This window comes from Erythrolamprus reginae, chromosome 6 (genome assembly GCF_031021105.1).
Source record: "Erythrolamprus reginae isolate rEryReg1 chromosome 6, rEryReg1.hap1, whole genome shotgun sequence".
NCBI lineage: Eukaryota > Metazoa > Chordata > Lepidosauria > Squamata > Dipsadidae > Erythrolamprus > Erythrolamprus reginae.
This window is the reverse complement of record NC_091955.1, coordinates 9,398,942-9,423,369: the sequence shown is the minus strand read 5'-3', so window position 1 is coordinate 9,423,369 and position 24,428 is coordinate 9,398,942. Positions and strand designations below refer to the sequence as shown.

Here is a 24,428-nt window from a genome sequence, read left to right as displayed (position 1 = left end):
GTGACGTACAGGAGATTGATGGGAGATACAACATAATTCACATTTGGGAAATGTGGTTGTGTAGTTAGAAGGTTGAACGCCAGCCCGTTTATAGGCCATGTCTCCTGTCATGTTAGCTGAGTTGGTTTCAACTAGTAAAACAGACCCAAAGATAATGCTGCTACTTAATCGTCTTTTGGGAGGCTGTTGTAAGTTTTACTCTGATTTTAAAGGAAATGGGATCTTAGAAGTGAGAATAAAATGGCATAGAATAGAATATGAATAGAATAGAATGGAATGGAATGGAATGGAATGGCATAGAATGGCATAGAATAGAATATGAATAGAATAGAATGGAATGGAATGGCATAGAATGGCATAGCATAGAATAGAGTAGAATAGAATAGAATAGAATAGAATGGAATAGAATAGAATAGAATAGAATAGAAAATATGGAATGGAATAGAATAGAAAAGAAAATATGGAATGGAATAGGAATAGGAATAGAGGGGAGGAGAGGAAGAGAAGAGAAGATATGGAATGGAATAAAATGGAATAGGAATGGAATAGAATAGAATAGAATATATGGAATGGAATAGAATAGAAAAGAAAATATGGAATGGAATAGGAATAGGAATAGAGGGGAGGAGAGGAAGAGAAGAGAAGATATGGAATGGAATAAAATGGAATAGGAATGGAATAGAATAGGATAGGATAGGATAGAAAATATGGAATGGAATGGAAAAGAAAATACGGAATGGAATAAAATGGAATGGAATGGAGTAGTGTAGTGTAGAATAGAATAGAAACAAAACATAGAAACATAGAAGATTGACGGCAGAAAAAGACCTCATGATCCATCTAGTCTGCCCGTATACTATCTCCTGTATTTTTATCTTAGGATGGATCTATGTTTAGCCCAGGCATGTTTAAATTCAGTTACTGTGGATTTACCAACCAGGTCTGCTGGAAGTTTGTTCCAAGGATCTACTACTCTTTCAGAGTAGAATAGAATAGAATAGTTCAGATTATAGATAGTTTTGGTATTCTGGCAGAAATAAAATCAAAGAGGTTTTCATCTTTCTTTTGAAAAAATAGAATAAATGCAATTATTTTCTCTGTATTTAACTCAAAAACAGTCATCCAGGAACAAAAGAAATGAGTTTAAAAGGCTGCTTCATCCACCCATTCCTTTTTTTAAAAGAAAAAGAAATTAAATTGTGTCCCAACACCTTGACAAATTATCTGTGCCTGTATGTCTGTGGACAGGAGAGAATAGTGCAGATGTCAGCTATTAATTTCCAGAAGAAATATCAACAAGTTTCTGCCTCCTTATCTTATCAAAAAGTTAGTTAGTAAAATTAAATTCATAAGAGTTGCGATCCCGATCCTTATTATGTTATAATTTGAATGGAGAATCATTTTGTGTAGATAGTAGCACTCTGGAGCAAAGTATCTATCTTCCAAACAAATTCAGGATTGTTTACAAATATTGGATCATTTGGAACCAATTAATTTTGCATTTAAAAATGAAAGGGGCATTTCATAAAGGTACCTATTCGATCACAATTTGTATCATCTTTTGAAATTTTTGATCAAACAGGAATAGATTCACCTGCTTGGTCAATGGGCCTCTGTAGTCCAGCCTGTTTTAGTACGTACTTTACTGGAAAACAGTTCTATATCCTTTTCTCTTTCTGAAGTGATGCTGCAATCCAGATGTTAATAAATAGAAGGGGGGAACAGTGAGTATTTTGGCAGCTGGATTCAATTGCTTTCTGTTCTCCTTGTTCCCCAATCTCCTTCTTCTCCCATTTGAATTTAGAAGCAGGAAGGAATGATAAGTTAGTACTAACTTATGGAACTAACTTGGAAAAAGTTCTCACAGAACCAGAATAGAAGAATTAAAACATGGCACCACTAGAATTGCTAATTACCCTGTTTTCCCCAAAATAAGACCTAGCAGGTGTTTTAACGTAATGTGTCTAATGTGTATATCTTGGAAGTTTCCAAGGCAGAGGAAACTTTAAAATGTTTAAAATGTCAGGTTATATTGTTGCATGTGTTAAAAATAAAGAAATTGAACTCATTCTCCAACACTTTTGTAAAACAGGAAAAATCCTCGATGAGCTTTCCGAGTCTTGTATCAAACTCGAAGAATGTCCGGTGTGCGAAGCGGAAGGACTCAGGATTTCTCACATGAAAAAGATCATTTTGAATCCGGAGAGTCCTCAGCTCTGCCAGTCCTGGTAAAACAGAGAACGTTGTGGAATTTAAGAGGGGGGATACATTAAATTAAAGCAGAGAAGAAATGTATATTATATTTATTTATTTATTTATTCTTTGTCCAATATACAATACATATGGAAGAGAATAGACATTAAGTAATATATATAACGATAGAAAGTAAAAAAGAAGATAAGTAGATGGGAGGGAGAGAATATATATGATATAAGAGATAAGGAGATAATATATATGATATACTGTATATATATAATATAGATAGATAGATAGATAGATAGATAGATAGATAGATAGATAGATAGATAGATAAGGAGAGAATATATATGATATATGAGATAAGGAAAGACAATTGGACAGGGGACAATAGGCACATCAGTGCATTTATATACGCCTCTTACTGGCCTCTTAGGAATGCATGTGTCCTCCATAGCTCTCAGTTTTAACAATAGTTATATGGGTTAGGATTTGGTCAAAGTTTTCTAAATGGATCGGTCTTAAATGGATCCTGAAGGATTGTTAATAGAAACATAGAAACATAGAAGACTGACAGCAGAAAAAGACCTCCTGGTCCATCTGGTCTGCCCTTATATTATTTCCTGTATTTTATCTTAGGATGGATATATGTTTATCCCAGGCATGTTTAAATTCAGTTACTGTGGATTTATCAACCACGTCTGCTGGAAGTTTGTTCCAAGCATCTACTACTCTTTCAGTCAAATAATATTTTCTCACGTTGCTTTTGATCTTTCTCCCAACTAACTTCAGATTGTGTCCCCTTGTTCTTGTGTTCACTTTCCTATTAAAAACACTTCCCTCCTGGACCTTATTTAACCCTTGGACATATTTAAATGTTTTGATCATGTCCCCACTTTTCCTTCTGTCCTCCAGATCATGAGATTTCGGTTATTTTTGCCAGGAGTTTTGCTTCTGCGCATGCACAGAAACCAAAAATGGCAAAAATAGCCAAAATCTCACAAGCACAAACAAGATTTCAGCTATTTTTGTTGGGATTTTTGCTTCTATGCATACGCAGAAGCAAAAAACCGGCGATTTTCGCCAGGAATCTGTCCCTTCGTGCCGTTCCCAGGCCGAAATCTATTGGTCGTGCCGTTCCCGGTCCATTTCCACTGGCCGGATGGCGTCCCCCCATGTGGGGGGAGGAGCCCATGTCCGTAAAATCCACAGGGACTCCTAACACTAAAAGTGCCAGAGTTATTGAAACATTAAAAAAAACAAAGATTTAATGTCAACTGCAGAAAATTTGGAGTCAAGCAGTTCACATTAATATGGGTTTATTTGTATGCGTTTCTCATCCGTACCATCCAGGGACCGCCTTCTGCCGCACGAATCCCAGCGACCGATTAGGTCCCACAGAGTTGGCCTGCTCCGGGTCCCGTCGACGAAACAATGTCGTCTGGCGGGACCTTCTCTGTGGCGGCCCCGACCCTTTGGAATCAACTCCCCCCGGAGATCAGGACTGCCCCCACCCTCCTTGTGTTTCGCAAACTCCTTAAAACCCACCTCTGCCGTCAGGCATGGGGAAATTGATTCCCCTGGGCCGCTCCGTTTTATGCATGGTTTGTCTGGGATGTATGACTGTTTTATATTAAGGGTTTTATTTTATTTTTTAAAAAGTATCTTTATTAATTTTCATAAAACGGACAAACGAGACATAGAAACATAGAAGTCTGACGGCAGAAAAAGACCTCATGGTCCATCTAGTCTGCCCTTATACTATTTCCTGCATTTTATCTTAGGATGGATCTATGTTTATCCCAGGCATGTTTAAATTCAGTTACTGTGGATTTATCTACCACGTCTGCTGGAAGTTTGTTCCAAGGATCTACTACTCTTTCAGTAAAATAATATTTTCTCATGTTGCTTTTGATCTTTCCCCCAACTAATTCAGATTGTGTCCCCTTGTTCTTGTGTTCACTTTCCTATTAAAAACACTTCCCTCCTGAACCTTATTTAACCCTTTAACATATTTAAATGTTTCAATCATGTCCCCCCTTTTCCTTCTGTCCTCCAGACTATACATACATACATTTAACATATATTTGGGGCTACAATTACCCCACTTATTGTAGAAGTCTTTCTAATACAGAAAAAGAATATACTAATAATTTGTAAAAATTAACATCGTAATTTAAATGAAAAGAAGAATTTTTGTTTTTATGTAATTTAACCATTAATACCTATAATTATAGAAAAATAAACTATTTTAATACATTTACATACTATCAGGTCTTATTATTTTTTTTGTTTAACCATACATAAACTTTATTCCAAATATTGTAAAAATCTGATTCTTCTTGATTATTTAACCATCTTGTCATCATATCCATTTCAGCACATTCTATAATTTTCCTTATTACGTCATCTTCCTTGGGGATATTTTCTCTCTTCCAATTTTGAGCGTATACTATTCTAGCTGCTGTCGAAATATGAGTATATTATTAAGGGTTTTTAATTGTTTTTAACTATTGGATTTGTACTATGTTCTGTTGTTGTGAGCCGCTCCAAGTTTCCAGAGAGGGGCAGCATACAAATCTAATAAATAATAACAATAATAATAATAATTAATAATAATAATAATAATTTATTGGATTTGTATGCCGCCCCTCTCCGCAGACTCGGGGCGGCTAACAACAATAATAAACACAACATGTACAATCCAATAATAAAAAAAACAACTAAAAACCCCTATTATAAAACCAAACATACACACAAACATACCATGCATAACTTGTAATGACCTAGGGGGAAGAGCTATCTCAATTCCCCCATGCCTGGCGGTATAAATGACAGGGAGGGTGGGGGCAATTCTAATCTCCGGGGGGAGTTGGTTCCAGAGGGCCAGGGCCGCCACAGAGAAGGTTCTTCCCCTGGGGCCCGCCAAACGACATTGTTTAGTCGACGGGACCCGGAGAAGGCCAACTCTGTGGGACCTTATCAGTCGCTGGGATTCGTGCGGTAGCAGGCGGTTCCGGAGGTAATCTGGTCCAATGCCATGTAGGGCTTTAAAGGTCATGACCAACACTTTGAATTGTGACCGGAAACTGATCGGCAGCCAATGCAAGCCATGGAGTGTTGAAGAAACGTGGGCGAATCTTGGAAGCCCCACGATGGCTCTCGCGGCTGCGTTCTGCACGATCTGAAGTTTCCGAACACTTTTCAGAGGTAGCCCCATGTAGAGAGTGTTGCAGTAATCGAACCTCGAGGTGATGAGGGCATGAGTGACTGTGAGCAATGACTCCCTGTCCAAATAGGGCCGCAACTGGTGCACCAGGCGAACCTGAGCAAACGCCCCCCTCGCCACAGCCGAAAGATGATGTTCCAATGTCAGCTGTGGATCGAGGAGGACGCCCAAGTTGTGAACCCTCTCTGAGGGGGTCAGTAGTTCCCCCCCCAGGGTAATGGACGGACAGATAGAATTGTCCTTGGGAGGCAAGACCCACAGCCACTCCGTCTTGTCTGGGTTGAGTTTGAGTTTGTTGACACCAATAATAATAATAATAATAATAATAATAATAATAATAATAATAATAATGTTAATGCTCTGTACAAGAATATAAACTACTGAACGTCAAAGAAAATTGGCGGTATATATGAATTAATGGAATTCAATGTGGGCTGGAGATAGATCTTTTGTGGGCTCAGAGAGACTCGAGACTGATGACAAGTTTGACTCCTCCCTCTCCTACATTTAATCTTCTAACACAGAAGTTGAAAATGGAGTTTTAACTGTTTCTTTTTTTAGCCATTGTGAAGTACGAAACCTGACATGTCGCCCGTGTGATCCAGAAGAGATGAGCAAAGTCTTGACCACTGCTAGCCCCGACGAAGAAGAGGAAGAAGAAGAAGGGGGAGAAGAAGAGGAAGTCCCACGCGAATACTCCTGCAGCAAAATGATGGACCTGGCTGTCTTAATGGATGGTTCCAATAAACTTTCAGAGAGTGATTTCAAAGAGTTGAAAAATTTCATCATTAGCATGATGGAAAAACTCCACATCTCCCAAAAAAGGATCCGCTTGGCAGTTCTGGAGTACCGCACCGGTTCACACATTTACCTTGGCCTGAAGGATATTAAGAAGTCCACTAAAATGAAGAAGATTGTGCAAAGTATAAAATACACCGGCGGGGATGTCGCCTCTGCAACTGAGGTTCTCAAATACATTGTGTTCCACGTGTTCGGCAAGGCGCCGCGGACGAACGCTCCCCGAATCGCTGTGCTGTTTATGGCGAGCAAGGACCCCAAGAGAATTCAGGCGATCTTCCCGCTTCTGAGAAAAAAGAAAATTATTGTGATACCCATCGGTCTTGGGCCCCACGCGAGCACTGAACAAATTGGACTAATCGAACAGCAGTCGCCCGAGAACAGAGCTTTCCTGATGAACAACGTCCTTGAGTTGAGGGAACGTAAGGACGAAATCATTGATTACTTCTGTGGTCTCGTGCCCGAAGTCAGCGAGGTTCTTTCCACCCGACGCCCAGTCCCGACTCTCCCCAGCGTGGAAGCCAGGACATATGTTCCTCATGGTTTTCCAGAGGTACCTCCTACGGAGATCTCTATTTCGATCGAAAAGATCCTCGACATTGTCTTTTTAATCGAAGGCTCCCGCCAAGTCGGCAAGAGCAATTTTGACACCATCAAAGAATTTCTCATCCGTACCATCCAGGAGTTGGAAGTGGGAGAAGAAACCATCCATATTAGCATCCTCCAGTATTCCTTCACCATCACCGTGGAGCATTCTTTCAGGGAACGTCAATCCAAGGAATTCCTGATTCAAAAGGTGCGGGAGATGAAATTCCAAGGAGGAAACGCCACCAACACCGGACAGGCCCTCAACTTCGTCTCCGAACAGTCGTTTACCGCCCACAGAAGAACCGAGCAAGTGCCACACTTGGTTTACATGGTCACTGCGAATCCAGCCACAGATACCATCACCCGCCCATCCAGGGACATCCATGTGATTCCTATCGGCATCAGGCCTAACGCAGACATCCGGGAACTCCAAGAATTAAGCCAGCCACAGGTCCCTATCATCATAGAAGGCTTTGACAACCTCATCAGAGAAGGGCCTGACCTTGTATTCAAAACCTGCTGCTCAAAGAAAGGTAATGCCTGGTTTATTTGTTGTTAAAGAGTTAAATAAGGGTTAAATAAGGTCCGGGGGGAAGTGTTTTTAATAGGAAAGTGAACACAAGAACAAGGGGACACAATCTGAAGTTAGTTGGGGGAAAGATCATGCTAGTTTAGGAATGGGAGTTTAAGTCCACAAGTCTTCAACTTGCCGAGATTAAATACCCTTGCACCCCAATCCCTAATTCAGAAGTCTTAAACTTGACATCTTTAAGACTTGTGGACTTCAACTCCCAGAATTCCTCCTCCAGTCATGCTAGCTCAGGAATGGGAGTTGAAGTCCACAAGCCTTAAACCTGCCAACTTTGAAGACCCTTGCATCCCTAATCCAGGGGTCTTACATTTGACAGCTTTAAGACTAGTGGACTTCAACTCCCAGAATTCCTCCTCCAGTCATGCTAGATGGGGTAATTATAAGGCAAAAACAGGCCCATTTGGGTGAAAAATGGAGGCATTTTTGCCTTCCCCCAGTTCCCAGGAACTCTCTGTAGGCTCCCCATTTTGCACACCCCATTTTAGTGAAAAAATTGGCGAAAAATGGGCCATTTTTCACAAAAACAGGGGCATTTTTGCCATCCCCATAGCACCCAAGGAGCTCCTCTCTGCAGGAAGGGAGAGAGCTTTAGGACAGCAAAAATGTCTACATTCAATATATAAGACCCACTGACATTTCCACTCTCTTTTGGGGGGCAAAGGTACGTCTTATACCCCCCAAAATATGGTAGATTTCACCAATGATTTATATGACCAGTGACATAGGGGAAGGTTTGGTAGGGAAGGTTTGCCTATTTGCCGATGACTCTAAAGTGTGCAATAGGGTTGATATTCCTGGAGGGGTCTGTAATATGGTAAATGATTTAGCGTTACTAGATAAATGGTCAAAGCAATGGAAACTGCAGTTTAATGTTTCCAAATGTAAAATAATGCACTTGGGGAAAAGGAATCCTCAATCTGACTATTGCATTGGCAGTTCTGTGTTAGCAAAAACTTCAGAAGGGAAGGATTTAGGGGTAGTGATTTCTGACAGTCTCAAAATGGGTGAGCAGTGTGGTCGGGCGGTAGGAAAAGCAAGTAGGACGCTTGGCTGCATAGCTAGAGGTATAACAAGCAGGAAGAGGGAGATTGTGATCCCACTATATAGAGCGCTGGTGAGGCCACATTTGGAATACTGTGTTCAGTTCTGGAGACCTCACCTACAAAAAGATATTGACAAAATTGAACGGGTCCAAAGACGGGCTACAAGAATGGTGGAAGGTCTTAAGCATAAAACGTATCAGGAAAGACTTAACGAACTCAATCTGTATAGTCTGGAGGACAGAAGGAAAAGGGGCGACATGATCGAAACATTTAAATATGTTAAGGGTTAAATAAGGTTCAGGAGGGAAGTGTTTTTAATAGGAAAGTGAACACAAGAACAAGGGGACACAATCTGAATTTAGTTGAGGGAAAGATCAAAAGCAACGTGAGAAAATATTATTTTACTGAAAGAGTAGTAGATCCTTGGAACAAACTTCCAGCAGACGTGGTTGGTAAATCCACAGTAACTGAATTTAAATATGCCTGGGATAAACATATATCCATTGTAAGATAAAATACAGGAAATATTATAAGGGCAGACTAGATGGACCATGAGGTCTTTTTCTGCTGTCAGTCTTCTATGTTTCTATGTTTCTATATTCTTTGCAGTCGTCTGGTCGTCAGCCCTCTTTCTGATGATTTTTTAAAATAATTTCCCCAAGTTTCTATTTGTTCTCTTGTGTTGCTTTTATGAAATTGTGCTTGCCAGTTGATTTGTCTAGAAACCTTGATAATGAAAAGATTTAAAACTCTCCTTAGAAACTTGCACCAAGCCAATGGATGTGATATTTCTTCTGGATGGAAGCTCAGAGGTCAAAGAAGCTCAGTTTGAGGAAATGAAACGTTTTGTGAAAGCCTTTATTGTACACGCTGACGTGGGTGAGTATGGCTTCACTTTAGGCTTCAGGATGTTCGGAAATGGTTGTCTTCAAGAAGAAGGCTTCTCAACGAGAGGAGTTAAATGGTATCAGTCTAGTAGCTAGGCTGATGCCAAAGATCGAAGCTAATTATGCATTCCTTTATTTTATTTATTTATTTTATTTATTTATTTAGTCCAATACATAATATACATTGAAGAGAATAGATATGTAGTAATACAGTGATCCCCCGGTTATTGCGTTCCCGACCATTGCGAACAGGCTAATTTGCGATTTTTCAACCCGGAAGTCAAAACACCATCTGCGCATGCATGGCCTTTTTTTCTATGGCCACGCATGCGTAGATGGCGTCGGGCAGATCAGCTGCTGGGCGGCTTCCCTGGGTCTTCCCCCTCTTGCTGGCGGGAGGGCGAGAAGCCCCCCCCAGCACCCGCTCGCCCGCCGTTCGCCGCTCGCCCGCCCTTCGCCCGGCCACCCGTCGTTTGCTCGCTGCTCGCCCGGCCACCCGGGTTCGTTTGGCTTGAGGGCTCAGTTGGGAAGGCGCGCGGGGTGTTTTAAAACGTCGCCGCCGACATGGGGGGCTCGCTAGCACCCCCCAAACCCGGGTTGGGGGTTCGGGGGGTGCTAGCGAGCCCCCCATGTCGGCGGCGATGTTTTAAAACACCCGCGCCGCTTTCCAATGAGTCCCGAAGACAAACGTCAAACTTCCGCGTTTGTCTTCGGGACTCATTGGAAAGCGGCGCGGGTGTTTTAAAACGTCGCCGCCGACATGGGGGGCTTGCTAGCACGCCCCCAAACCCAGGTTGGGGGTTCGGGGGGTGCTAGCGAGCCCCCCATGTCGGCGGCGACGTTTTAAAACACCCGCGCGCCTTCCCAACTGAGCCCTCAAGCCAAGCGCAGAAGTTCGCCTTTGGCGCTTGGCTTGAGGGCTCAGTTGGGAAGGCGCGCGGGGTGTTTTAAAATGTCGCCGCCGACATGGGGGGCTCGCTAGCACCCCCCCAAACCGTTTGGAGGGGTGCTAGCGAGCCCCCCATGCTGGCGGCGACGTTTTAAAACACCCGCGCCGCTTTCCAATGAGTCCCGAAGACAAACGCGGAAGTTTGACGTTTGTCTTCGGGACTCATTGGAAAGCGGCGCGGCTGTTTTAAAACGTCGCCGCCAGCATGGGCGGCTTCCTTAGCAGCCCCCCAAACCTGGGTTGGGGGTCCGGGGGGGTGCTGGCAAGCCGCCCATGCCGGCGGCGACGTTTTAAAACAGGAACCCCAATCTTCGGCTCCTCGCTAGTGCTGCGGGAGTAAAAACACCATCTGCGCATGCGCAGATGGTGTTTTTACTTCCGCAGCGCTACTTCGCGAAAACCCGCTCATTGCGGGGGGTCCTGGAACGGAACCCTCGCAACGATCGGGGGATCACTGTATAACTAAAGAACCGAATAGAAGAAAAGATATAAAAGTATAGGTGAACATATTTGATAGGAAGAAAAGATAAATGAGATAAGGAGAGACAATTGGACAGGGGACGGAAGGCACACTGGTGCACTTATGCACACCCCTTACTGACCTCTAAGGAACCTGGAAAGGTCACTCGTGGATAGTCTAAGGGAAAAATGTTGGGGGTTAGGGGTTGACACTACTGAGTCAGGTAATGAGTTCCACGCTTCGACAACTCGGTTGCTGAAGTCATATTTTTTACAGTCAAGTTTGGAGCGGTTAATATTAAGTTTGAATCTGTTGCGTGCTTTTGTGTTGTTGCGGTTGAAGCTGAAGTAGTCATTGACAGGTAGAATGTTGCAGCATATGATCTTGTGGGCAATACTTAGATCGTGTTTTAGGCATCGTAGTTCTAAGCTTTCAAGACCAAGGATTGATAGTCTTCTTTCGTAGGAAGTTCTGTTTCAAGTGGAGGAGTGAAGGGCTCTTCTGGTGAAGTAACTTTGGATATTTTCAAGGGTGTTGATGTCCGGCATGTGGTGTGGGTTCCAGACAGATGAGATAAAGAGTCTCCAGTTTCACTGGCTTATATTTACAGCTTTCCAGACTCTCCGCAAATAAGACACTTTTTCTCCAAGGATTTTAGCAAAGAAATGTCCAGAGATACTTTACTAGAAGAGCCCTCCATTCCTCCACTCACAACAGAATCCCCTACGCAACTAAGCTTACAATCCTAGGTTTAGAAAGCTTAGAACCATGTCGCCTTAAGCAGACCTAAGCATAGCCCATAAAATCATCTGCTACAATGTCCTTTCTGTCAACGACTACTTCAGCTTCAACCACAACAACACACGATAGATACAAACTTAAAGTAAACCACTCTAAACTCGACTGCAGTAAATACAACTTTAGTAACCAAGTAGTTGATGCGTGGAACTCACTACCTGACTCTGTAGTATCATCACCTAACCCCCAAAACTTTACCCTTAGACTATCCACTGTTGACCTCTCCTGATTCCTAAGAGGTCAGTAAGGGCTGTGCATAAGTGCACCAGAGTGCCTTCCGTCCCCTGTCCTAATGTTTCTCTCTTACTAGTATCATGTATATAAACATTGTTATTATTATTATGATTATTTATTGGATTTGTATGCCGCCCCTCTCCGCAGACTCGGGGCGGCTAACAACAATGATAAAAAAAACAGCATGTAACAAACCAATTAATAAAACAACTAAAAACCCTTATAGTAAAACCAAACATACACACAAACATACCATGCATAACTTGTAATGGCCTAGGGGGAAATAATATCTTAACTCCCCCATGCTTGGCGATAAAGGTGGGTCTTGAGTAATTTGCGAAAGACAAGGAGGGTGGGGGCCATTCTAATCTCTGGGGGGAGTTGATTCCAGAGGGCCGGGGCCGCCACAGAGAAGGCTCTTCCCCTGGGGCCTGCCAAACGACATTGTTTGGTCGATGGGACCCGGAGAAGGCCAACTCTGTGGGACCTTATCGGCTGCTGGGATTCGTGCGGTAGAAGGTGGTTCTGGATGTATTCTGGCCCAATGCCATGTAGGGCTTTAAAGGTCATTACCAACACTACAAATATGTACTTGACAAAACAAACAAAATAAAATAATGTTGAGCTGGCCACACCCATCCTGGCGATACCCTCCATGCCCCCTCCCGATGTCATAACACAACCCTGATGTGGCCCTAAATGAAATTGAGTTTGACACCCCTGCTGTAAATTATTATGAAGTGGTATAGAACAGTGTTTCCCAACCTTTTTTGAGCCGCGGCACATTATTCACATTTACAAAATCCTGTGGAACATTGAGCGGGGGGGTGGGGGGGGTGGTAAAAAAAGTTTGTACAAAAAAAAATCTCTCTTCCTCTCTTTCGCTCTATTTCTCTCTCTCCCTCTTTCTCTCTCTTCCTTCCTTCCTCTTTCTTTCCCTCTCTCTCTCCATCCCTCTTTGTTTCTCCCTTCGTTCCTATCTTTTTTGCTCTCTTTCTCTCTCCCTCCTTCCCTCCATCTATGTCTTTCCCTCACCCTCCTTCCCCCCTCTTTCTCTCTATCTCTTGCTTTCTCTCTCTCTCTCTCTTGCTGTCTTTATCTCTCTTTCTCTCTCCCCCTCTTCACACTCTCAGCAAAACGTTGCAAGACCAGAAGCTGAGCTTCCTTCTTCGCGGCACACCTGACCATGTCTCGCGACACACTGGTTGGGAAACACTGGTATAGAAGTGCCAGTGCTTCTTCAGAGTCACTTCTGGTTCTTGTAGCCTTCCTAATGCAAAGATTATTTCTGTGCCAATTTGGGATGACGGTTCCTTGGAACTGAAACTTACATTTTCCTTATTTGGTTCTCAGATGAAGTGCCAGAACAGGTATTTTTGCATTGACCCTTTGGGTCAATTGGATTAGCCACAAATCTCAGTTGCGTAGCTGTCTTACTTTGATGCAACAAAACCCAGAAACATTTTTTGGCACTTGGGAGAATGATTGATTTGCTAACGTTAAAAGCTTTTGGAAAGTCCAACCTATTTCTGCAGGTGTTAATTTGTTAATCTTCAAGCCGCTACCACAGAAAGCTTTTTTGTTGATTAACAAATAGAAAGGTGGAATTTCTTTTTTTTTTTCTTTTTAAAGAAAGATATGTGTCTCCAGAGTGGGGAAAACCAGTAAAAACAACCAAAGGCAAGGTCATTCCACATTCATTGCACCATATACATCATTCAATGCTTAAACTAATAGAGGAAGTCAAGGATTTGTACTGCCAATCTTTTACCCTTTCTATCCTTTCTACGTTCTCAGTCTTTCTATCTTTCCCCCTCCTCCTCTCTACCCTTTCCCTATCTACTTCTTTCCCTCCCTTTTTCTAGCCTTTTAATTTGTACTTTATTAATTGATATGTTATTTGAGCGTTCTCTATTGTTACGACCACTGTTGTATGTGAACACAAGAACAAGGGGACACAATCTGAAGTTAGTTGGGGGTAAGATCAAAAGCAACATGAGAAAATATTATTTGACTGAAAGAGTAGTAGATCCTTGGAACAAACTTCCAGCAGACGTGGTAGATAAATCCACAGTAACTGAATTTAAACATGCCTGGGATAAACATATATCCATCCTAAGATAAAATACAGAAAATAGTATAAGGGCAGACTAGATGGACCATGAGGTCTTTTTCTATGTTTCTATGTATGTTTTGTAGATTATGTTGTATTTTGTATTACTGTATATGTATAATAAAAAAATTTAATTAAAAAAAAAGGATTTGTACTGTCAGAGGTCAGCTGAGCAAACAAAAATAAATCTATATTTTTTACTGAAAGGCAGCGGGGAAGGCAGACACTACTTTAAAGTCTGGTTCAATCACTAATAATGAATCAAGCATGCTTAGACCTACCAAAAATCCAAATCAATCTGGATTGGTTCAGGTTTTTGAAGTCCTCCAAGTACAGTGGTACCTCTACTTACCACTGTGACCAGGTTCTTAAGGAGAAACGTTTGTAAGAAGAAGCAATTTTTCCCATAGGAATCAATGTAAAAGCAAATAATGTGTGCGATTGGGGAAACCACAGGGAGGGTGGAGGCCCTGTTTCCTCCTAGGAGATTCCTAGAGAGGCCCCGCAGAGGCGTTTCCCCGCCTTTTTTGGCCTTGTTTCCTCCCAGGAGATTTCTAGAGAGGCCCCACGGAGGCTTCGCCCCACCTTTTCTGGCCCTGTTTCCTCCCAGGAGATTTTTAGAGAGGTCCCACAGAGGCTTCTCCCTGCCTTTTTTGGCCCTGTTTCTTCTCAGGAGATTTCTAGAGAGGCCCTACAGAGGCTTCTCCCCGCCTTTTTTGGCCCTGTTTCCTCCCAGGAGATTTTTTAGAGAGGCCCCAACAGAGGCGTCTCCCTGATTTTTTTGGCCCTGTTTCCTCCCAGGAGATTTCTAGAGAGGCCCCACGGAGGCTTCTCCCCACCTTTTCTGGCCCTGTTTCCTCCCAGGAGATTTTTAGAGAGGCCCCACAGAGCCTTCTCTCCGCCTTTTTTGGCCCTGTTTCCTCCCAGGAGATTTTTTAGAGAGGCCCCACAGAGGCGTCTCCCTGCCTTTTTTGGCCCTGTTTCCTCCCAGGAGATTTCTAGAGAGGCCCCACGGAGGCTTCTCCCCACATTTTCTGGCCCTGTTTCCTCCCAGGAGATTTTTAGAGAGGCCCCACAGAGCCTTCTCTCCGCCTTTTTTGGCCTTGTTTCCTCCCAGGAGATTTCTAGAGAGGCCCCACGGAGGCTTCTTCCCACTTTTTCCGGCCCTGTTTCCTCCCAGGAGATTTCTAGAGAGGCCCCACGGAGGCTTCTTCCCACTTTTTCCGGTCCTGTTTCCTCTCAGGAGATTTCTAGAGAGGCCCCACGGAGACTTCTTCCCACTTTTTCCGGCCCTGTTTCCTCTCAGGAGATTTCTAGAGAGGCCCCACGGAGGCTTCTTCCCACTTTTTCCGGCCCTGTTTCCTCTCAGGAGATTTCTAGAGAGGCCCCACGGAGGCTTCTTCCCACTTTTTCCGGCCCTGTTTCCTATCAGGAGATTTCTAGAGAGGCCCCACGGAGGCTTCTCCCTGCCTTTTCTGGTTACAGTTTCGGAGTCTCGGGTTTGTAAGTGGAAAATGGTTCTTGAGAAAAGACAAAAAAATCTTGAACACCTAGTTCTTATCTAGAAAAGTTTGTAAGTAGACACGTTCTTAGCTAGAAGTACCACTGTATCTTTGATGCAACAGTGTGCGGCAACAGTGCAAAAAGCCATTGCAATCCCAAAAGCCAAATGCAATCCAAAATTGCATTACCAGAGGGATACAATCAAGATCAAGTGAGGTACTAATACCACTCTATAAAGCCTTAGTAAGACCACACCTAGAATGCTGCCTGCAGTTTTGGTCCCCACACTATAAAAAAGAAAAAAATATGCAGAGAAGAGCAACCAGAATGATGAGGGGACTGGAGGCTAAAACATATGAAGAACGGTTGCAGGAATTGAGCATGGCTTGTATTTGTTTATTTGTTTATATTTATTTATTTTGTCCAATACACAATAATACACAATGAAAGTTATAGACGATATAGTAGAGAAGAAATACGAGATATAGGAGAGACTATAGGACAGGGGATGGAAGGCACTCTAGTGCTCTTATGTACGCCCCTGAGTAGCAGGGGGGGGGGGAATGCAAATTGATTTTGGTGGAAATTAAAAAAGAATGTTTGGAGAAGGACTAAACAAATAAGCCCTTCATTGTTTCCGATGGAAGCACGGATCGAAATGATTAAATGATTTTGGCATGGAACCGAAATGAGGCAATGCAGGAGTATTTTAGATCGTTGCGTGGTAAATGCTAATGAAATACTAATGGGTAGCACTGAAAAATGTGTTAATTTTAATATCAAAGGGGGGAAAAGGATGAAGTCATAAACGCCTTGCGAATGTTGAAAAATCTGGTATGGATGGCATAACAGGAAAAATATGTTAAACTATAGCCATGGTTTGCTTAGGGAGTGACTACCGTGTTTCCCCGAAAATAAGACACTGTCTTATATTAATTTTTCCTCCAAAACTTGTGCTACGTCTTATTTTCGCGGGGTGCCTTATATTTCTCAAATAAGACAAATTCACAGGCAGAAAAGCTGACACCCCCAAAGAAAGTGTACTGATTACGGTACGTTACCTGTCAGTATGGCACCCACACACACAAACGACGGCACTTATATGGTACAACAGTATACTCCCGCTATTGCAGCTTCCGGCCACCAGGGGAACTACAGTCTACGCACTGTAATGGAGACTGTAATGGCGATGAGACAGCAGCAGACTGTGTCTGCTCTACTGGACGGTACAAAGCGATGGAAGGGACAAGCAGGGGACGCCACATTATTACGGTACCACTATGAACAGCTTTGAATGGTACCGTATGTTTTTCCACCGTACCGTATGTAAACTTGACTACGCCTTATTTTCGGGGGGGTGCCTTATATTAGCAAATTCTGCAAAACCTCTGACATGCCTTACTTTCGGGGTACATCTTATTTTCGGGGAAACAGGGTATATTATGAATTGAATGCACGAATAAGGACTCCCTCTCTCAGAATTTTAAGGGATGGTATGGGATTGTTTATTCAAAGCCACACCTAGCCACGATTGGGAAGTGCAAACCAATTTGTGGCAGACACAGGGTGTTGGGAATCATGTTTTAGCTCTTCCCCACCTCACTGAGAGACAAAGTGAGCTGCACCTTGGTTGATTTTGCGTGTGTGATTGTAAAGTTGGTTGCCGAGTGGTATACAATTTTATTTATTATTTATTTATTATTTGGATTTGTATGCCGCCCCTCTCCGAAGACTCGGGGCGGCTCACAACAAGTGAAAAACAATCCAATACAATCCAATTAATTAAAATATTATAAATTTAAGAAAATCCCCTATACTAACATACACACAATGCAGGAAAGGCATGCATAAAAATTAAACAGAATGCTTAGTGAATGTTACAACAGGGAGCAAGATGCTCTTTGCATGTTTAAAAGTATTTATGGTTACACCTATAAGGTATCCTTGTAGTGTAACCAGAGGGTTTGTTGTTTGGTGATGTGAATATATGTGTACATTTCCATACATGCAGATAATTACGCTGTATTGTTGGCCATAGATATAAAAAGATATGTATGTATGTGTGTGTGTATGTATGTATGTATGTATGTATGTATGTATGTATGTTTGTATGTATGTAAGCATGTATGACTAGGAAAAACATATATAACACTTCGCTGGTACAAAGATGAAGGGATTAGGTAGCCTAGAGGTTAATTCTCTGCCTTACAAGGCAAAGGCTGCTAGTTCACATCCCAGTGAGGGTATTGCTAGATGATGAGGACACAACAAGGCTGAAATAGATCTATCCTAGTCACCCTTAATTTTCAAATTCAGCAAAAACATGTTACACATACAGAATATCTATCTATCTATCTATCTATCTATCTATCTATCTATCTATCTATCTATCTATCTATCTATCTATCTATCTATCTACCTACCTCTATCTCTATCTGTCTGTCTGTCTGTCTGTCTGTCTGTCTGTCTGTCTGTCTGTTTGTCTGTCTGTCTATCTATCTATCTATCTATCTATCTATCTATCTATCTATCTATCTACCTCTATATCTATCTATCTATCTATCTATCTATCTATCTATCTATCTATCTATCTATCTATCTATCTATCTAGCTATCTAGCTATCTAGCTATCTATCTAGCTATCTATCTAGCTATCATCTAACTATCTAGCGATCTATCTAGCTATCTAGCGATCTATCTAGCTATCTAGCTAGCTAGCTATCTAATCCCATTTGTAAATTTCTTCTGAAATATGACTGCATAACAAAATTATTTGAAATACAGGTACGTCTCCTTGAGGTATCATTTCAGATGTGTAGGAAATTTAGGATGATATAGTTAGGCATATAAATCCAATAAATCTAATCTAATCTAATGATCATCTATAAAGCAGCAAGGATGTTCGTTATATCACCTGTGCTGTATTGGGAGTACAAAAACATGAACACTCTGTTATTTATTTACTCTGTTCTGTTTCTGGTGTTATTCCTGTTTGGGGTTTGGGGTTTTTTTGGGTGGGCAAGATCCCTTCCCAACTTCAGGTGCCACCGTGCTTCTGTTCTGTGATAGTACAAAAGATTCTGAATAATACAGTATTATATTGCACTGAAAATTTAAAAAAATGTTAATATAAAACTCATCTAAAAGTATAGTCGAGGTTATTGGGGTCAATTGACCAAAAGTGATATTCAACATAAATATGCATTTCATGTAAATCAATATACAAAGGTGTCTTCTGTTTTGACTTTGAGGTGTTGTAGCCGTGAGCTACAAGATCTTGATCCTTGAAATTTCTGGATTCCTCGACAGGTCCTTCTTCAACTCAAGTTGCAGTGCTTCAATATGGAAAAGTGAACTCCCTGGAAATTCCATGGAACGTAGACCAGGAAGAAGCAAATCTTCTGAAAATGGTGGACTCCATTCATCAAAGAGAGAAAGGCCCAAGCAAGCTAGGTATCGTCTTCTTTAGTTTCCCGTGATAGCTTAAAGGACCTCACCTACAAAGAGATATTGATAAAATTGAACAGGTCCAAAGACAGGCTACAAAAATGGTGGAAGGTTTTAAGCATAAAACGTATCAGGAAAGACTTAATGAACTCAATCTGTATAGTCTGGAGGACAGAAGGGAAAGGGGGGACATGATCGAAACTTTTAAATATGTTAAAGATTTATAGATTATAGATTTATTGGATTTATATGCCGCCCCTCTCCGCAGACTCGGGGCGGCTCACAACAATGGCAAAAAACAGTACATAGTGACAAATCTAATATTTACCAATCTAATTACAGTTTTAGATTAAAAAATTCATAAAAGCAACCCCAATATATATAAACAAGCACACAATCAATCATACACCAAAACAACATGGGCAAGGGGGAGATGTTTCAATTCCCCCATGCCTGATGGAAGAGGTGGGTTTTAAGGAGTTTACGAAAGACAAGGAGGGTGGGGACAATCCTAATCTCAGGGGGGAGCTGGTTCCAGAGGGTCGGAGCCACCACAGAGAAGGCTCTTCCCCTGGGTCCCGCCAGATGACATTGTTTAGTTGACGGGACCCGGAGAAGGCCCACTCTGTGGGTCCTAACCAGTCGTGGGATTTGTGCGGCAGGAGGCGGTCCCTGATATATAAAGCCATGAAGGGCTTTATAGGTCATAACCAACACTTTGAATTGTGACCGGAAACTGATCGGCAACCAATGCAGACTGCAGAGTGTTGGAGTAATATGGCCATACTTAGAGAAGCCCATGATTGCTCTCGCAGCTGCATTCTGCACGATCTGAAGTTTCCGAACACTTTTCAAAGGTAGCCACATGTAGAGAGCATTACAGTAGTCGAGCCTCGAGGTGATGAGGGCATGGGTATGAATGGAATGACTGGTATGACTGGGTGGGTGGGGGTGGGGGGGGTTATAGTATGGATGAGTTGATTGATAGTAGTGTGAATGATAGATTTGGCCCACCTGACGCCCGGGAGACGGGAGAGGGAGGGGCACCGATCTCTGGGGTGGCAGAGGGTCGGAATATTCCAGTGTTGCTGGGGAGAGGCAGATATGGCGGGGGCCACAGAGTTAGCCGTTCCAGGGGAACGAGGGACCGTTGCTTAATAACGGTCCCCTGTTCTGGCTCTGTGAGCCCAACCTTGGGTACTGGTGATGAGTGTAACTCTGGCCCTGGGCTCAGGTTGCTGCTGTTGAATGCCAGGTCGGTGGTTAATAAAGCTCTCCTCATCCGGGATTTGATCCTGGATGAGGAGGCCGACCTGGCATGTATTACTGAAACCTGGCTGGGCCCGGAGGGAGGTGTTCCTCTCTCTGAAATTTGCCCAGCCGGGTTTCAGATATGGCATCAACCGCGACCCCAGGGGAGGGGGGGAGGAGTGGCTATTGTAGCCAGGGAGAGCCTTTGCCTGCGTAGACTCATTGCTCCGGAAATAGCGGGTTGCGAGTCTCTCTTGATGAAGTTGGACTTAGGAGTTCAGGTGGGCTTATTCCTCACGTACCTGCCTCCCAGCTGCGTGTCAAAAGCCCTGCCTGTGCTACTCGAGGAGGTAGCCGGGTTGGCGGTAGAGTTCCCCAGACTTATTGTCTTGGGGGACTTCAATCTGCCGTCACTCGGCGAAACCTCTGGGTTGGCACAGGAGTTCATGGCCACCATGACAGCCGTGGACCTGACTCAAGTAGTTCAGGGTCCGACTCACGAGGGAGGGCACGCACCTGACATGGTATTCCTTTCCGAGCAATTGAGTAATGGTCTGAGACTAAGGGGCTTAGAAGTGTTGCCTTTGTCATGGTCAGACCATTTCCTACTACGGCTTGACTTCCTGGCTCCAATCCTCCCCCGCAGGGAGGCGGAACCAATGAAGATGTTCCGCCCCAGGCGCCTGATGGACCCAGAGGGCTTTCAGACGGCGCTTGGGGTTATTCCAGAGGCACTCGTCCACAGTTCGGCGGAGTCTCTCGCGGAGGCCTGGAACAGGGCTGCAGCGGGGGCTCTTGACCGGATTGCGCCTTTGCGACCTCTCCATGGCGCTAGACCCCGTAGAGCCCCATGGTTCAACGAGGAGCTCCGGGAGTTGAAACGCCAAAAGAGACGTCTAGAGAAGCGATGGAGGAAGAGTAGGTCTGAATCCGATCGAACACTTGTAAGAGCTTTTATTAAGACTTACAAAGTGGCGCTCAAGGCGGCAAGATGCGCGTACCATGCCGCCTTGATTGCATCAGCGGAATCCCGCCCGGCCGCTCTGTTTAGGGTGACCCGCTCCCTTCTTAACCAGGGGGGAGTTGGGGAGCCCTTGCAGAGTAGTGCCGAGGAGTTTAACACGTTTTTCGCTGATAAAGTTGCTCAGATCCGGGCCGACCTCGACTCCAATTGTAAAACAGAGTCGACTGACAACGAGTCAGTCGAGGTGACTGGGGCACGTACTTGTCCACCTGTCTGGGAAGAGTTTGATCTGGTGACACCTGATGAAGTGGACAAGGCCATTGGAGCTGTGAGTTCCGCCACCTGTTTACTGGATCCGTGTCCCTCCTGGTTGGTTTCGGCCAGCAGGGAGGTGACACGGAGCTGGGCCCAGGAGATTACCAACGCTTCCTTGGGGAGGGGAGTTTTTCCATCACTCTATAAAGAAGCGCTTGTGCGCCCCCTCCTCAAGAAGCCCTCCCTGGACCCAGCCGTACTTAACAACTATCGTCCAGTCTCCAACCTTCCCTTTATGGGGAAGGTTGTCGAGAAGGTGGTGGCACTCCAGCTCCAGCGGTCCTTGGAAGAAGCCGATTATCTAGGTCCCCAGCAGTCGGGTTTCAGGGCCGGTTACAGCACGGAAACCGCTTTGGTCGCGTTGATGGATGATCTCTGGCGGGCCCGGGACAGGGGTTTATCCTCTGTCCTGGTGCTCCTCGACCTCTCAGCGGCTTTCGATACCATCGACCATGGTATCCTTCTGCACCGGCTGGAGGGGTTGGGAGTGGGAGGCACTGTCCTTCAGTGGTTCTCTTCCTACCTCTCTGGCCGGTCGCAGTCGGTGTTAGTGGGGGGCCAGAGGTCGACTCCTAGGTTTCTCCCTTGTGGGGTACCTCAGGGGTCGGTCCTCTCCCCCCTGCTATTCAACATCTACATGAAACCGCTGGGCGAGATCATCCAAGGACATGGGGTGAGGTATCATCAATATGCCGATGATACCCAGCTTTACATCTCCACCCCATGCCCAGTCAACGAAGCGGTGGAAGTGATGTGCCGGTGCCTGGAGGCTGTTGGGGCCTGGATGGGTGTCAACAGACTCAAGCTCAACCCGGATAAGACGGAGTGGCTGTGGGTTCTGCCTCCCAAGGACAATCCCATCTGTCCGTCCATCACCCTGGGGGGGGAATTATTGACCCCCTCGGAGAGGGTCCGCAACTTGGGCGTCCTCCTCGATCCACAGCTCACATTAGAACAACATCTTTCAGCTGTGGCGAGGGGGGCGTTTGCCCAGGTTCGCCTGGTGCACCAGTTGCGGCCCTATCTGGACCGGGACTCATTGCTCACAGTCACTCATGCCCTCATCACCTCGAGGTTCGACTACTGTAATGCTCTCTACATGGGGCTACCTTTGAAAAGTGTTCGGAAACTTCAGATCGTGCAAAATGCAGCTGCGAGAGCAGTCATGGGCCTACCTAGGTATGCCCATGTTTCACCATCACTCCGCAGTCTGCATTGGTTGCCGATCAATTTCCGGTCACAATTCAAAGTGTTGGTTATGACCTTTAAAGCCCTTCATGGCATCGGACCAGAATATCTCCGAGACCGCCTCCTGCCGCACGAATCCCAGCGACCGATTAGGTCCCACAGAGTGGGCCTTCTCCGGGTCCCGTCAACTAAACAATGTCGGTTGGCGGGCCCCAGGGGAAGAGCCTTCTCTGTGGCGGCCCCGGCCCTCTGGAACCAACTCCCCCCGGAGATTAGGACTGCCCCTACTCTTCCTGCCTTCCGTAAACTCCTTAAAACCCACCTTTGCCGTCAGGCATGGGGGAACTGAAACATCTCCCCCTGGGCACGTTTAATTTATGCATGGTATGTCTGTGTGTGTGACTGTTAGCATATGGGGTTTTTTAAATATTTAAATATTTTAAATTTATCTGATTGCTTATGATTTGTTTTTTACATGTTGTGAGCCGCCCCGAGTCTTCGGAGAGGGGCGGCATACAAATCTAAGTAATAAATAAATAAATAAATGAGTGACTGTGAAGGGTTAAATAAGGTTCAGGAGGGAAGTGTTTTTATTTTTTAAAAAATGTCTTTTATTGAAATATTCACATTAAAAACAAAACATATAAACATTTAGGACAAACAATTTTACACACACAAAGAAAAAGAAAAAAAGAAAAAAAATTCAATCAATTTGTACATTAAACACAACACCTACTTGGTCATTTTTACGGCTATTACAGATGATGATATTTTTGAAGATTTTGCATGATTTTTGGAAAGTAGCACACCAAGGAACTGGCATTACAGTATACCAGTTCTGGAGACATCGCCTACAAAAAGATATTGATAAAATTGAATGGATCTAAAGATGGGCTACAAAAATGGTGGAAGGATTAAATAAGGTTCAGGAGATAAATATTTTTAATAGGAAAATGAACACAAGAACAAGGGGACACAATCTGAGGTTAGTTGGGGGAAAGATCAAAAGCAACATGGGAAAATATTTTACTGAAAGAATAGTAGATGCTTGGAACAAACTTCCAGCAGACGTGGCTGGTAAATCCACAGTCACTGAATTTAAACATGCCTGGGATAAACACATATCCATCATAAGATAAAATACAGGGAACAGTATAAGGTGAGACTAGATGGACCAAGAGGTCTTTTTCTGCCGTCAATCTTCTATGTTTCTATTTCCAGGGGAAGCAATAGACTTCATGGTCCAGCATGCCATTTCTGAAGCCAACGGAGGACGACCCAATGCATCCAAAACGGCCGTGGTTATTGTGGCAGGCACCCCCAAAGACGCCGTGGAAGCTGCTGCGTACTCCGCAAGAGCCAATAGTAAATTTTGTTATTTTACCATTACTTTGAAAGTGCAATGATATTTTGGAAACATGCCTCCAGCTTGTGGGATGTTAAATGCCCCTGTTCTTTTCTTTCTGAAGTACATTTGCCCTGCTTAACGTTTGATATCCCAAGTAGTCCTTGACTTATGACCATAACTGAATCCAAAATTTCTGTGGCTAAGCGAGACAGTGTTTCAATGACATTTGCCCCATTTTATGACCTTTCGGCCACAGTTGTTAAGTTAGTAACACCGTTGTTAAGTGAATTGACTTTTCTCCCATTGACTTTTCTCACTAGAAGGTCACAAAATAAGATCAAGTGACTCCGGGACACTGCAACCTGCATAAATATGAGATAGTTGCCAAGCACCCAGATTTTGATCACATGACAATGCAGATGCTCTGATGGTCATAAGTATGGGAAATGGTCATTACTAGTGATGGGCGAACCCAACAGTGTTCGGGTTGGACAAGTTTGGACGAACTTCACGCAAAGTTCGGCC

General features: G+C 43.8%; 1 protein-coding gene across 1 annotated transcript in view; it reads left to right on the top strand.

Moving 5' to 3' along the window:
• VWF (von Willebrand factor) overlaps window positions 1-24,428 on the top strand; it is a 175,648-nt gene that overhangs the window by 72,356 nt on the left and 78,864 nt on the right. The window contains exons 18-22 of the mRNA XM_070755224.1: window positions 2,093-2,228; window positions 5,987-7,344; window positions 9,206-9,325; window positions 18,700-18,843; window positions 23,777-23,920. Of these exons, the coding sequence (XP_070611325.1) occupies window positions 2,093-2,228; window positions 5,987-7,344; window positions 9,206-9,325; window positions 18,700-18,843; window positions 23,777-23,920 (1,902 nt within the window). The remainder of the gene's footprint in view (window positions 1-2,092; window positions 2,229-5,986; window positions 7,345-9,205; window positions 9,326-18,699; window positions 18,844-23,776; window positions 23,921-24,428) is intronic.